At 45.8% G+C, this 12,313-nt stretch overlaps 1 protein-coding gene across 1 annotated transcript in view; it reads right to left on the bottom strand.

The window, feature by feature from the left end:
• Window positions 1-788: 788 nt before the first annotated feature.
• LOC122228940 (guanylate cyclase soluble subunit beta-2-like) overlaps window positions 789-12,313 on the bottom strand; it is a 62,075-nt gene continuing 50,550 nt past the window's right edge. Inside the window, exons 13-17 of the mRNA XM_042954267.1 lie at window positions 11,685-11,831; window positions 6,026-6,180; window positions 2,748-3,077; window positions 2,467-2,629; window positions 789-896 (exon numbers count right to left, since the gene is read on the bottom strand). Coding sequence (XP_042810201.1) covers window positions 789-896; window positions 2,467-2,629; window positions 2,748-3,077; window positions 6,026-6,180; window positions 11,685-11,831 — 903 coding nt within the window. The remainder of the gene's footprint in view (window positions 897-2,466; window positions 2,630-2,747; window positions 3,078-6,025; window positions 6,181-11,684; window positions 11,832-12,313) is intronic.

Genomic DNA, 12,313 nt, shown 5'->3' with positions numbered 1-12,313 from the left:
CAGCTTAAATGCTGCTGCCCCAAAGAAGCCTCCATTGCCCTCTTCTCCATTGCCCAGTTTTTCATTTTCTTCCTAACATCGGTCGCTACCTAAAGTGATCTTATTTATTTGCTCTATGTTGTGTGTCTTCCACAACTAAAACGCAGGCTGTATGAAGGCAGGGACTCCACCTGAGCTGCCCCACCCCCCCACGAGCCACACCTCTGAACCCACCGATTCTCCTGCCGCGCGGTGCTGGGGGTGTCTGTAGTGGTCAGTGAACTCACCATCTGCTGTGTCACTCTTCAGGGGCAGCTGCCTACTGTCCTTGTACTGCATGATGGTAACAGCTGCTCTGTCTTGACGTCCTTGAGTACTTGCTTCTGCAAACAAGCAGGTGGGGAAGGGAAAGTGAGCGTGGCAAGCCAACCTCATGAGCTGCAGAAGTGGGGGCCTTTCTTTGGTGCCTCTGAACATCAGCAGCCCCGTGGGTATTTCCTCAGGTGCCCGTCATGTGAAGGACTTGCTGGACAGTGGTTCCACCTGTTAAATGTCACTGCTGGGGAGATTATGTGACATTTAATATGTTTAACGCATTCACCAGCTAGAAGATGAATCAGTAAACGCACTTGCTTTGGAGAACAAAAGGGAGAAAGGAGAATGGTTTGAGCAAGAGCACTCCGGGGTCCCATCCTTTCTTGCTCCTGTTACCTCCCGGGTGTCCCCTCCTGCCAGGTTGGGGAGGAGCTCAGACCCACAAGGGCACCGGAAGGTCACTGCTGAGGCCCCCTCACCCTGCCCCACTGCAGTTACCCATAGTTCTTAGCATGGGCCTCAGTGCCACTCTGCTCACTTTCATCTCCTTGGACTTCTTTCCGCGCCTCCCCCAAATCACCCAAAACACCAGTGTGTGTGTCCTATGGGAGATAATCTGAGGAAAGAGGCCAATTCGGGAAGAACATTAGCGTGCATATTAGTGTTTCCGTATCCCCCTCCTCCATCACTGGCTTTGAGAGGCTGGGTCTTGCTGTGTGGGGCAAAGTCCCTTGGCCCCTGCAGGCTAATAGGATCATGTTTGGGGGCCGTCTCCAGCACTGCGCTGCAGTGGGGATGGGAGGGGCAGGCACTCCCTTCCCCAGGGCTCGAACCTCCGCTCCTGGCAGGAGATCCTAGGCTGATGGGGAGGGGGAAATGGAGAGAAGCATGGAAAGAAAAAAGGCTGAGATCTTTCTGCCATTTCTCTGCATGGAGATACCTGGCCAAGGAGGTCAGGAGTGGGGCTGAAGTCAGCCCAGAGGAACAGGTGACTTTCCTTTGCCATCAACCATACCTGGGGAGATATCTACCCCCCCCAAAGTGTGCTTTTCCCCAAATTGCACAGAGATGCTGTTTAGGGTCCAGAAGGGGCTAGCCCTCCCTCTCTTTCACACCCTTTCTCTTTCTCAGGCTCCACAGTGAAATCTTTAACTGAGGCACCTTACTCATATTCTACTGTTGGTTAGTATTGTTTTTCCAGCTCAGAACTGAAAGCGGTTTAGAGTCTACTGACCCACGCCATGTTCTAGAATCCTGCTTCTCAAACTTTCCCATCTGAGAACCCCTGCAGGGGCAACAAGGGAGAAGGCGGTATCGAGTTTCAGCTGGGTGCATCTGGGCTGGATTGTGTTTCGTCCTGGTGTAAAGCCTCCAGCTCTGTCTCTCCTCTCGCACAATCAGGTGGCACAACGCCTCTCCCCATTTACTTTGTCTAGTTCTGACAACAAAGCAAAAAAAAAAAGGGGGAAAAACCTTCCTTCTCCCTTTCTGGCAATCCTCCCTGTGGGGAGGGCATGCTGGTGGGAGGGAGAAGGTGATGTCATGGGCGAGGCACCTTGAGCCTAGAAATTCAGGCCAAAAACTCTGTTAAGGGTGCCCTCTGGTCTATACCAGCCAAAGTTATTCCTAGTTTTTAACTTACATCTCTCTGTCTCAGTGTCTGCATCAGTCAAATGTGGCCCCAACCCGTCCCCGCTCACAGGGAGACCAATGCGAGGTGAACGTGCTATGAAAACAATATTTCAAGCTCTTCAAATACCCATCTCTTTGTCGGGATAGCCCCACTTTAAAAAATAGTAACGTTAACCCGTGTGTCCCAAAGAGACCTCCCCGCACGTGTTAGCAACCAGAAACCCCTGGGTTTCGAGATTTTCCTTGGCAAGCCCCCGGAGCAGCTAGAGATTAGCTCCTGTCAGAAGGAATCCACTTCCTCCTCCACTTTGCTTCAGAGGTTCAGGGAGGTTTTCCTCCTGCTCCTGGGTTTCCCCGTCGGGTCAGCACCTCCCAGCGTTAACCAGGGCAGATGTTAAGGGGCCCTGACCGCGTGGGGCGGAGGGGCCTGCCTGGCAGCCGATAGAAACCTCCTCATTGGATTCCATCTGCTGCAGCACCGTGAGCCAAATGGTGATCCCTGGGCTGGCTTAGCACTGGGTTGTTTTAACCTAAACTCACTCTCCCGTCATTCCTGGAGCCGTGTGAGTCACAGATTTTGTCCTTCTTCCCAGTTTTAGAAGCCAGCAGAAAATGAGAAAGGTGGATGGTTTCAGGGTGTGAGGAAAGCCAGTCCTGGAGTCTCCTCTGAGGCTGAGAAACAGCTTCTAAAGGCGTCCCCCAGCTGCAGGGTAGACAGATGTGAAAGCCCCCTTGTGGGACAGGCAAGAACCTTGAAAATGAATGCATGAGGGACCCTTTAGGCTGGGCCCATCAGCCCAGCTCCAGGGGCATCAGACTACCCCGGATGCAAGTGTTCATCCTGGTTGCTCTGATCCTTGGGAGCCTCGACCCAAAGAAAGTCGTGCAAAGGGATGACCCACGCCGACCCCGCATGCCCAAGGGCCCCACTAAACACATCTGAAGTTGTTAGTGGAAAAAATATCCGACACTGAGATGCGGCTTCTCTTTTCTGCTCACCCTTGCGATCAAGCCGGCTGTGAGGTCTGCCCATGATCTCGTCCTCCGAGGCATGCAGGTTCCGGATCAGAAAGTAGGTGGTCATTTTCCCTTTCCCTTTCACTTCGATTTCGCCCCTCTCAACTATTTCAAACCCCTCATTCTCCAGAGCTCTGCACAGAGAGAACAAATCGCACCAGGTATCAACGATCACGGATGTATAACTTAAGCTTTGGCGACAATGGAGAGGGTGACGCGGAAGTGTGCTCCAGCCCCACGTGGTTGTGAAGCAGGAGGCTCCTTGGAGATCAGCGCTCTTCTTTCCATCTTCCCCAGGCACCCCGTTACCCCAGCTTGCTCATCCTAACCACCCAAGCTTGCTCCCTGACTTCTGGCTGCCAAGGAACAGAAGAGAAGGGTGTAGGGAGGGGGCCGTGAAAAGAGACAGAGCTATGGGATAGCTACGGAACGTTTTCTTGCTTATTTATTTACTGGCTGTCGCCAGCTAATGGAGAGAAACCACAGAACGGTGCAGACCAGAGATTTTCTAATTCGTGGTCAGCTGCCTCAGCCAGGTCTTAGCACTCACTGACCTTCCCTTGTCCTTTCCCAGTTTTGTGGAGATTTCAGACCTTCGCTGTTCTCCTCAAGTCCCCCCACTTGGCACCTGCTTTCCTCACCCTCAAGTCACTGACTGTGCTTCCTACCTGGTGATCTGATTCTTGTATAAAGTTTTAACCATTTATAGGTAAGACCCCCCCCCCAGCCTCTCACCCCACCGGCTACACGCCCCCTTTGCCCCAGTCTTTGAGGATGAGGTGTCTCAGAGGATGCCGTGTCTTGTGCAGGGGCACCCGATCGATGTCCCTTCCCGCTTGCTCAAGGCCTGGCCCAACCAGCCACTTCTCACTTTCTCTCCGGCTCCCACCGTCTGCATCCTCCCTCAGCCTGCTAGCCTGCTAAGGTCCCTTCCTTCCCAAACAGAAGCGAAAACCTTCCCACGTTATCATCGCCTCCTTTAATCCTATACACTCTCTCCCATTTATCCTTCAACCCATATCCCAGTGTCTATCCCCACCATTCTACCACAACTACTTCTGATCGTGTCCCCAAAACCTCTGGTGCACGTGTTTCAGTCCCTGTCACTATTTTGACATTTTTGTTCAGTTCCTCCTCCCTAAAAATATCTCCAAGGGTGCCTCTCACCCTGAACTCTGCCGTTCCTTTCTTATTTCTTTTGCCTCTCACACGGGCCCCTCTTCATCCACCTGCCACTTAAATGTTGGTTCTTTGCGCTGCTCTTTTCCCACTGCACCTTTCCCAGGTGATCTCATCAATCCCCTGGCTGAATTACCGACCATATGCTGCTTTCGCCAAGTTGGGAGCCCCAGCCAACACCTCAACTCCATATTTCATCCATCCATGTAATGGCACCTGTACCTAGGATGCTCTGCGGTTCCTTTGAATTCAACACTTCCGAACCTGAACTCATCGTCTGCCCCTGTAGACTGGAAGCCCTCTTACCTGTCCTGTCTCCAGTGGTGAGATTCAGGTCACTGTCACCCAGGATGGAGGCCTGGGAGACATTCAAGGCTTCTCCCTCTTTCTCATTCTCCATTTCTAGCAGTTACCAGGTTCAGCTGATTTTACTTTCCCCCAAATTCCCACCACCAATGATCTGGTTCAAACCCAGCTCCTAACAGGTCCTCTCTGTCTTGTTTCCTGATCCTCAAATCTGTCCTTGCACAGCCTTTTTTTTTTTTAAGTTTATTTATTTTGAGAGAGAGAGAGAGAGAGAGTAAGTGGGAGAGGGGCGGAGAGGGAGAGGGAGAGAGAGAGAGAATCCCGAACAGGCCCCACACCATCAGCGTAGAACCTGATGCGGGGCTCGAACTCACAAACCATGAGATCATGACCTAAGCCAAAGCCCGATGCTTAACCAACTAAGCCACCCAGGCACCCCTGTCCTTGCATGGTCTTGAGTATCAGCATCAAATAAAACCCTGGGCCCCCCATTGTCTCCAATCTCACACTCCCCGGGGGCTCTTCTCCACCTACAGGGCACACCCTTGCTCTTCGACAGGGCACACACAGCTCACACTACTTTCGGCTCCATATTGTCTACTCTAGCGAGCTAAATTGTAGTTCTTAGCTCCTCCTCTACATCTGTGCTGGTACTGCTGGGTTTTCTCCCCCAAAGCCTCAGCTTTGGCTAAATCCTACTCGGAACTCCTTGTTCAGGATTCAGCTCAGGAATCTCTTCCTCCACAAAGGATTTCTTTCCTGGATGAGGCACCCCGCTTAGTCTCCCAAGACACACACGCTTGAATTACCTCAAGCACAAGAGTACAGTGGATAAAGCAGGGACTCAGAGCCTCGCCCCACATTTGATCTGGGCTCTTTTCCTTCCTAGCCAACTTGGGACCCGAAGCGAGTCATTAACTTTTTTGTGCCTGATTTTTTTTTTTTCTCCTCTGTAGATAAGAATAATAGTACATTTTCATAGAGCCGTTGTGAGAGTAAATGAACATATACATATATAAAATAACTCAGAACAGAATTTGGTTCACCTCCTGTAAGGTCTCAAGAAACCATAAGTATTATTTTATGCTTATCTTTACCATTGTACTTATCACACTTTCAAAATAATTATTAGTGAACACTTCTTTCTTTTTCTGCGAGACCAAGGGTCAGCACACTTTTTTTTGCAAAAGACCAGAGAGTAAATATTTTCAGCTTTGCAGGCCATACGGCCTCTGCCACAGCTCCTCGACTCTGCTGTTGTCCCATGAGAGCAGCCATAGACAATGTGTAAATCAACAAGCATGGCTGTGTTCCAATAAAACTTTATTTACAAAAAACAAGCAGCAGACTGGATTTGGCCTATGACTATGCTTTGCCAATCCCCGCGTTAGACCATATGCTCCTTGGGAGCAAAACTATCTTATGGAAGAGGCTCGACAGTATTTGTTGTCTGGTACAATGTCTTCTATAAGCCAGCGTGGCACGGGAGAAGAACCACGGGTTTCCTTCACTACCCCCGATCCCACGGCTGCCAGGCACCGTGAGCATTCTGGAGGTAGGAAAAGACAAAGGAAGGAATGAATAAATGAATGGCTACCTGTAGGCCGTGGGGCTGAGGTGCACTTTATTGGGAAGCCCGTGACTCTCCATCCTAGAAGCCGTGTTCACAGTGTCACCGAACAAACAGTACCGCGGCATCTTGTCTCCCACCACACCTGCTAAGACTGGTCCTGTGTGGATCCCCACTCTGATCTGTACAAAGAGAATCTCACTGAAAAGGGACCGTCGAATACTCTCGCTTTTATTTTTAAATTAAGGTATAATATACCTAAAACGGAAAGACAGATCTTCAGCATTTAGCTCCGTGAGTTTTGACAGGAGCATATACCCTATAATCCACCATCCAGAATAACATACAGACTACTTTCATTACTTCGCGACGTCCCCTTGTTGCCCTTTCCAGTTAAGTTCCCTCCCTCTCTGCAGGGGTAACGGCTTCCTCATTTCTTTTACAAAGAATTATTTGCCTGTTCTAGGACTATGCACAAATGGAATCGTAGAGTATATTGTTCTGTGCCTGCCTTCATTTATCCAGTTGAATGTTTCTGAGATTCATCCATGTTGTTGTATGTTTCAGTCATTCATTCTTCTATTACTGCAACTGTTCTATCGTAAAAACATACCGCAGTTTCTTTATCCAGGCTTCTAACTTCACGAACATTTGGGTTATTTCCAGTTTGGGGCCATTAGGAACACTCTTATACAGATCTGTTTGTAGACACACATTTCCATTTTTCTTAGATAAGTGCCTACAAGCAGAATTCCTGGATCACAAGGTAGATGCGTATTTAATGTTACAAAAAAACAAAAAACAGACCGTTTGCTAGCAATTTTCCGGAGTGTTTGCACCATTTTACATTCTCATCAGCAATGTGACACTCCAGTTGCTCCACAGTCTCACCATCATTTGGTCTTCTGGTGGGTGTGAAATGCTACCTCGTTGTGGTCTTAATTTGCATGTTGCTGACGGCTAACGATGTTAAGCACATTTTCATGCAGCTTGTGTCCGTTCTTGTATCTTTTTTCTTGAAAAGTCTGTTCAAGAGTTTGCTCATATAAAAACCGGGATTATCTTTCATCGTTAATATAGAGGAGTTCTCTACTATATGCTTGGTTATGGGATACACATATATTTCAAGTATTTTTCCCATTCTGTACACCCACAGACTGAGTGGCTTCAACAACAGGAATTTATTTTCTCCCAGTTCTGGAGGGTGGAACCGTGAGATCGAAGTGTTGGCAGGCTTCGTTTCCTCTGCAGCATCTCCCCTGGGTTTGTGGATGGCCTCACATAGTCTCTTCTTTGTGCCTGTGCATCCCTGGTGTTTCTTCCTATGTCCAGATTTCCTCTTCGTGCAAGGACACCAGTCAAATGGGATTAGGGCCCACCCTGACAGCTTCATTTTAACTTGACCACCTCTGTAAAGGCCCTATATCCACATATAGTCATATTCTGAGGCCCGGGGGGTAAAGCATCAATATATGAATTTGGGGGGGAACAAAATTTGGCCCACAATAATGAGGTTTATCAGGGTTTTTTTACTTTCATGATTAATATTTTTTGTGTCCAATCTAAGAAATTAGTGCTTACCCCAAATTCATGGAGCTATTCGCCTATATTTCCTTCAAAAAGCTTTATGGTTCTAGCATTTATGTTTACATCTGTGATATATATCAAATTAATTTTTATATATGAAGGATTGAGGTACATTTTTCTTTCCGTATGTATTTTCAATTAAAATGAACCATTTCTTTTTTAAAATTTTTAAAAATACTTTTATTTATTTTTGAGAGAGAGAGAGAGAGAGAGATTGCAAGTGGGGGAGGGGCAGAGAGAGAGAGAGGGAGACACAGAATCTGAAGCAAGTTCCAGGCTCTGAGCTGTCAGCACAGAGCCTGAAACAGGGCTCAAACTCATAAACTTCAAGATCATGACCTGAGCTGAAGTTGGATACTTAACCGACTGAGCTACCCAGCTGCCCCAGAAATGAACCATTTCTTAAAAAGAAATTCCTTTCCCTGCTGACCTGATTTTGTGCCTTGGTTAAAAATTAATTGACTTTAAATATGTAGTTTCTTTCTGGGCTCTCTGTACTGCTCCAATGATCCATGTTTATCCTTCTAATTTCACCCTGTCTTTGTTAGTGTAGCTTTACAATAAATCTTACAATTAGGTAGTGCAAGTCCTCCAGTTTTCTTATTTTCCAACATTTAAAACTAAATTTAGGTAGTTTGTTTTTATTTCATTTTCCAAATTTTTGTCCTTAGTATATACATATTCAACTAATTTTTGTGCACTGTCCTTATATCCTGTGACCTTGGTATTTTGATCTAGCTGAGGTTTTATAAGTCCACCATGGTCTTTGTAAAAAGATCATTTTACATCTTCCCTTCCAATCTTTATGTCTTATATTTCTTTTTCTTGCTGAATTGCACTGAGTAGGGCTTTTGGTATTTAAGAATGGAAGTGCTTATCTTTGTATTTATCCTGTTTGGGTTTGCTAAGCTCTTGGATATGTAAGTTGATATCCTTCATCAATGTTGGAAAATTCTCAGTCATTATTTCTTCACATATTTCTTCTGACCCAGTCTCACTGTATCCTTCTAGGACCCTAGTTCCACTTGTGGTAGTCCATTTGATATTGTCCTACAGATCTAGGATGTGCTGTTTCATTTTTTTCACCCTGCTTCCTTCTCTGTGTTTCAGTGTATTGTTCATTTTCACAATCCTTGATCCTTTCCTTTAGTGTGTCTAGAATCCGTTAAAGCCCTAAAATGAATTCTCTATTCCCGATTTCTGATATCATGGTTTTCATTTCCATTGGATAGATAGATTAATAGATAGTTATAGATAGATAGCATGTATTTCCCATCTGTTCAAACCAGTTCCCCTTTTCCAGTAGATCTCCTAAAATATTTATTGTAGTTATTGAAAAGATTCTGTCCCATAATTCCAACATCCAGGCCGTTTTCAGACCTGCTTCTGTTGACTATTTCCTCTCTTGGCCATACACTAAACCACATTTTTCTCGATTTTCTAGCATCTCATATTTTTAATTATTTAGTTGTATGTTCTATATTGTATGTGAAAGTACAGTAGAGACTGAAGTAGATAATATTCAGTGTTCAGTAAAGTTCAAATCTCTTTTTTGTCAGGCGGCTAGAGTGGAGACCGAGTGAATTTTATCTGTATTTGAATTGAGTCTGGGCTTCTTTTGCCAAGACACTGCTAGATTCCATGCAATATATGATTTCATATATTAAGAAGGCTAGATCAGGATTTTATCGCCATCAGGGCTCGGGATGTGAGCACCAGCAAGGATCTGAGAACCCCCTTATACTTTACAGTAAGTGTCCGGCTTTCTAAATTGTGGAAGATCTCTTTCTGATTTACAGCCTAATTGTGAGGTGAGGTGTTTGGGGGTCTCTTTGCCCTTTAGTCCCATGCTGGCTCTCTGCACATTGGGAGATTTCTCTTTACCATTCTTCTCTGCCCTTAGACTTCAAAGTGTCATTGTAGTGCCCTTGGTAAAGGCCAAGAATACCTCACAGGGATTTCTGTCTGTTCTCTGACTCTAACCCTACCTTTTCATGGGCCATTGACTTGCATTTGGAGAATGTGCCTCACATGCCTCAGGGACTGGGGGTTTCTCTCAGTTCTCCTCCTAACCCCATCCTTTGACTGAATAACCACATGTACTTGGTGAAGGCCTGTGGGAGAGTTGGTAGATGGGTACAGATTCTGTGGCTAGAACTGACAAAAGACACGATCTTTGGGATTCTAACCTATCATTCTGGCCTCCATGTGGCCATTAAAATTCACTAAAATTCAGACTGGTTTCTTCTCACCCTCGCCTGCAGCTTTACTAGACATGAACATAACTATGGGTGTCCTCTTTGAAAGGGCTGGTTGCTTTCTGGAATCAGTTTATTTCAATTTCTTTGCTCACTAAGTTTTTTTAACGACTAGTATGGGAAGAGCAGCCTACTGCAGGTTTCTACATCCTAACCAGACCTAGTTATCTTTTCAGGCTAGATTTTCTTCTCCCTGAAATAAGAAGATGCATTCCTCTAGGAAAATGAGCCTGTCAAACACCGAGAATACTGTCTCATGCAGAGTAGGACCTCAGTACATGTGCGTTGAAGGAAATGTGAATAAAATAGTAGAAGATCTCAGAGTACTAATTTAAAAATTGTTGAGTGCTCGCTTCGGCAGCACATATACTAAAAATTGTTGAAATGGCAGCACAATTCTTTTAAGAGAGAGAGATGTTTCAAGTCCTTTTCCCTACTTCCTTAAATAAACCCACACGGTAGGTTGTTTCTGGAGGATATTTAATGATGCTCCTATGTCCCTATTCTTATCTTAAACTTGATAACATCTTTTCCTGCTTTCTTCTGGGTAAAATCCACCAGGATAGTTTCCAGGAATTTATTGTTTAATTTCATTCGTACTGGTATGACATTACTGTCATCTCTATAGCTATGCCTTTTACACACACTCATGCGCACACACACACACACACACACACACACACACTTTACACAACGGTATCTATTCAATTCTTTTTTTCTTTAATGGCTTATATTAGAGCCCTTTAACTGAAACACATATCTCTTATCTGACCTTCTTATCTCATTCCCTCCCATCTTGATTTTTTATTTATGATCCTGGGGCTTGTATTCAATGGATGTATCTGCGTGTTTCCAATGGACCAAATATTGTGGATATGTAGTTCCTGCAACTACGTAAAGCTGGCTTTTACTCAGAAGCACCCAGTGCATACCAGAACAGAACCTGCAGCATTTCTCAGTGTCTGACTTGTAGTGAGGGTGAGCTGAACACATCTTCAGAATCTCCTACATAAGGGTCATAATTTAGAAAAATCCAATTCTGTCTTATACTTGTCTTTATTGAGTTTCGGTTGGCTGTGTAGTTTATTTTGAAGACCTGACTGCCAGGATCAGGGAAGGGGTTACATTTTAAAATGCAGAAGCCCTGCTCTAAGGCATCTCAGGGCGTCAAGGATCTGCTGAGCAGACAGAAGACGACACCTGCTTTTCATCTCCAAAATTGTCTGTCCATCTTTTATAGTGTGAACAAATGTCCATGCCTGGAAGAGCAGGTTCCTGTGAGAAAGGTGGGCAGACGTCTCACTCAGGGCCACGTGGTGGGAGGAAAGCTGTTCTAAATCTCTCATGGCATCGTGGTGTCCGAGCTGCTGGCTGGAAGCAGTTTCCCGCCTCAGCCTGACTTGACCTGGGAGAGGACATGCTGAGTATACAGTTTCCCCAGGGGCGGGCGGGGATGAACCACTTGTTAGGTTGGATGCTCAAATAAAAAAGCAGGCATTACGAACGAACCAGATACCAAGACGGATCGAGCCCTGCAAAGCAAGTGGAGAGGCTTGCTCAGCACTGTCCCAAGCTATCGAGAAAGACGCTCGTGGTAAATCACATGAAAATCCCACGCTCCAAAGCCTCCCCTGAAATTTAAGAAAAGTTGGGACGATGATATCTTTGCTAATATTTCTATTACTTAAAACATATTCAAGAGAAGACAAGAGTTGGGAGACGTTACCCATCGTAATTACTGTAACATGCCCAGCAGCCACGTGAGCAGACTAATAAACAGAATTCTACTTTGTAGTGTGTGGGATGGTCGATATCAAACAGAGTACTCAGTTTCTCTCTACCTGGATGGGCTCTCCAGTGACAGGATTCATCACTTCTTTTGCAGAAATTCTCATCCCCAGAGCAAAGTTAGCCACTCTTTGAGCATGACTTCCAGTGGGCACTGGTACGCCCCCTACCACCATGTAGGCATCTCCTATAGTTTCCACCTGGAAGAGGGAAGAGAGGGTATTCAGATGGTTTCCTTCATGCATCCAATATATCACTAAATATTTTTGTCATTTTCCACATATTGACAGAAGGACCATATCGAAGCTGGTGGTTACTGGCCAGGAGTATACGGAGCATAAGGGAGGGCTGAGAGGAAAACTGACTCAGGAAACCATCAATGAGCTAGCCCAAAGGGCTTTCTGCTTCTGGTGGAAGCTCCATAGAAGACATGGCTCCTGAGTTAGTGTATGATGCTATGTATCAGCCGTACGTTATTCAGATTAGACTCTCTGCCGAATGGAAGGGGTAGAATTACTCTCTGGGAAAAGTGTGCCCCTCAAAGGCCTTTTGGCACTGGATATTATAAAAAGATTTCTGAAAAACTAAAATTGCTAAGATATCTCCAATTCCCTGTTAGCTGTATCTCCTCACCCCACTCCCATCCACACCAGACCACAGAGCAGCGAAGAGAGAGGCAAAG

This window comes from Panthera leo, chromosome A1 (assembly GCF_018350215.1).
Source record: "Panthera leo isolate Ple1 chromosome A1, P.leo_Ple1_pat1.1, whole genome shotgun sequence".
NCBI lineage: Eukaryota > Metazoa > Chordata > Mammalia > Carnivora > Felidae > Panthera > Panthera leo.
This window is presented reverse-complemented; position numbering and strand designations above follow the sequence as displayed.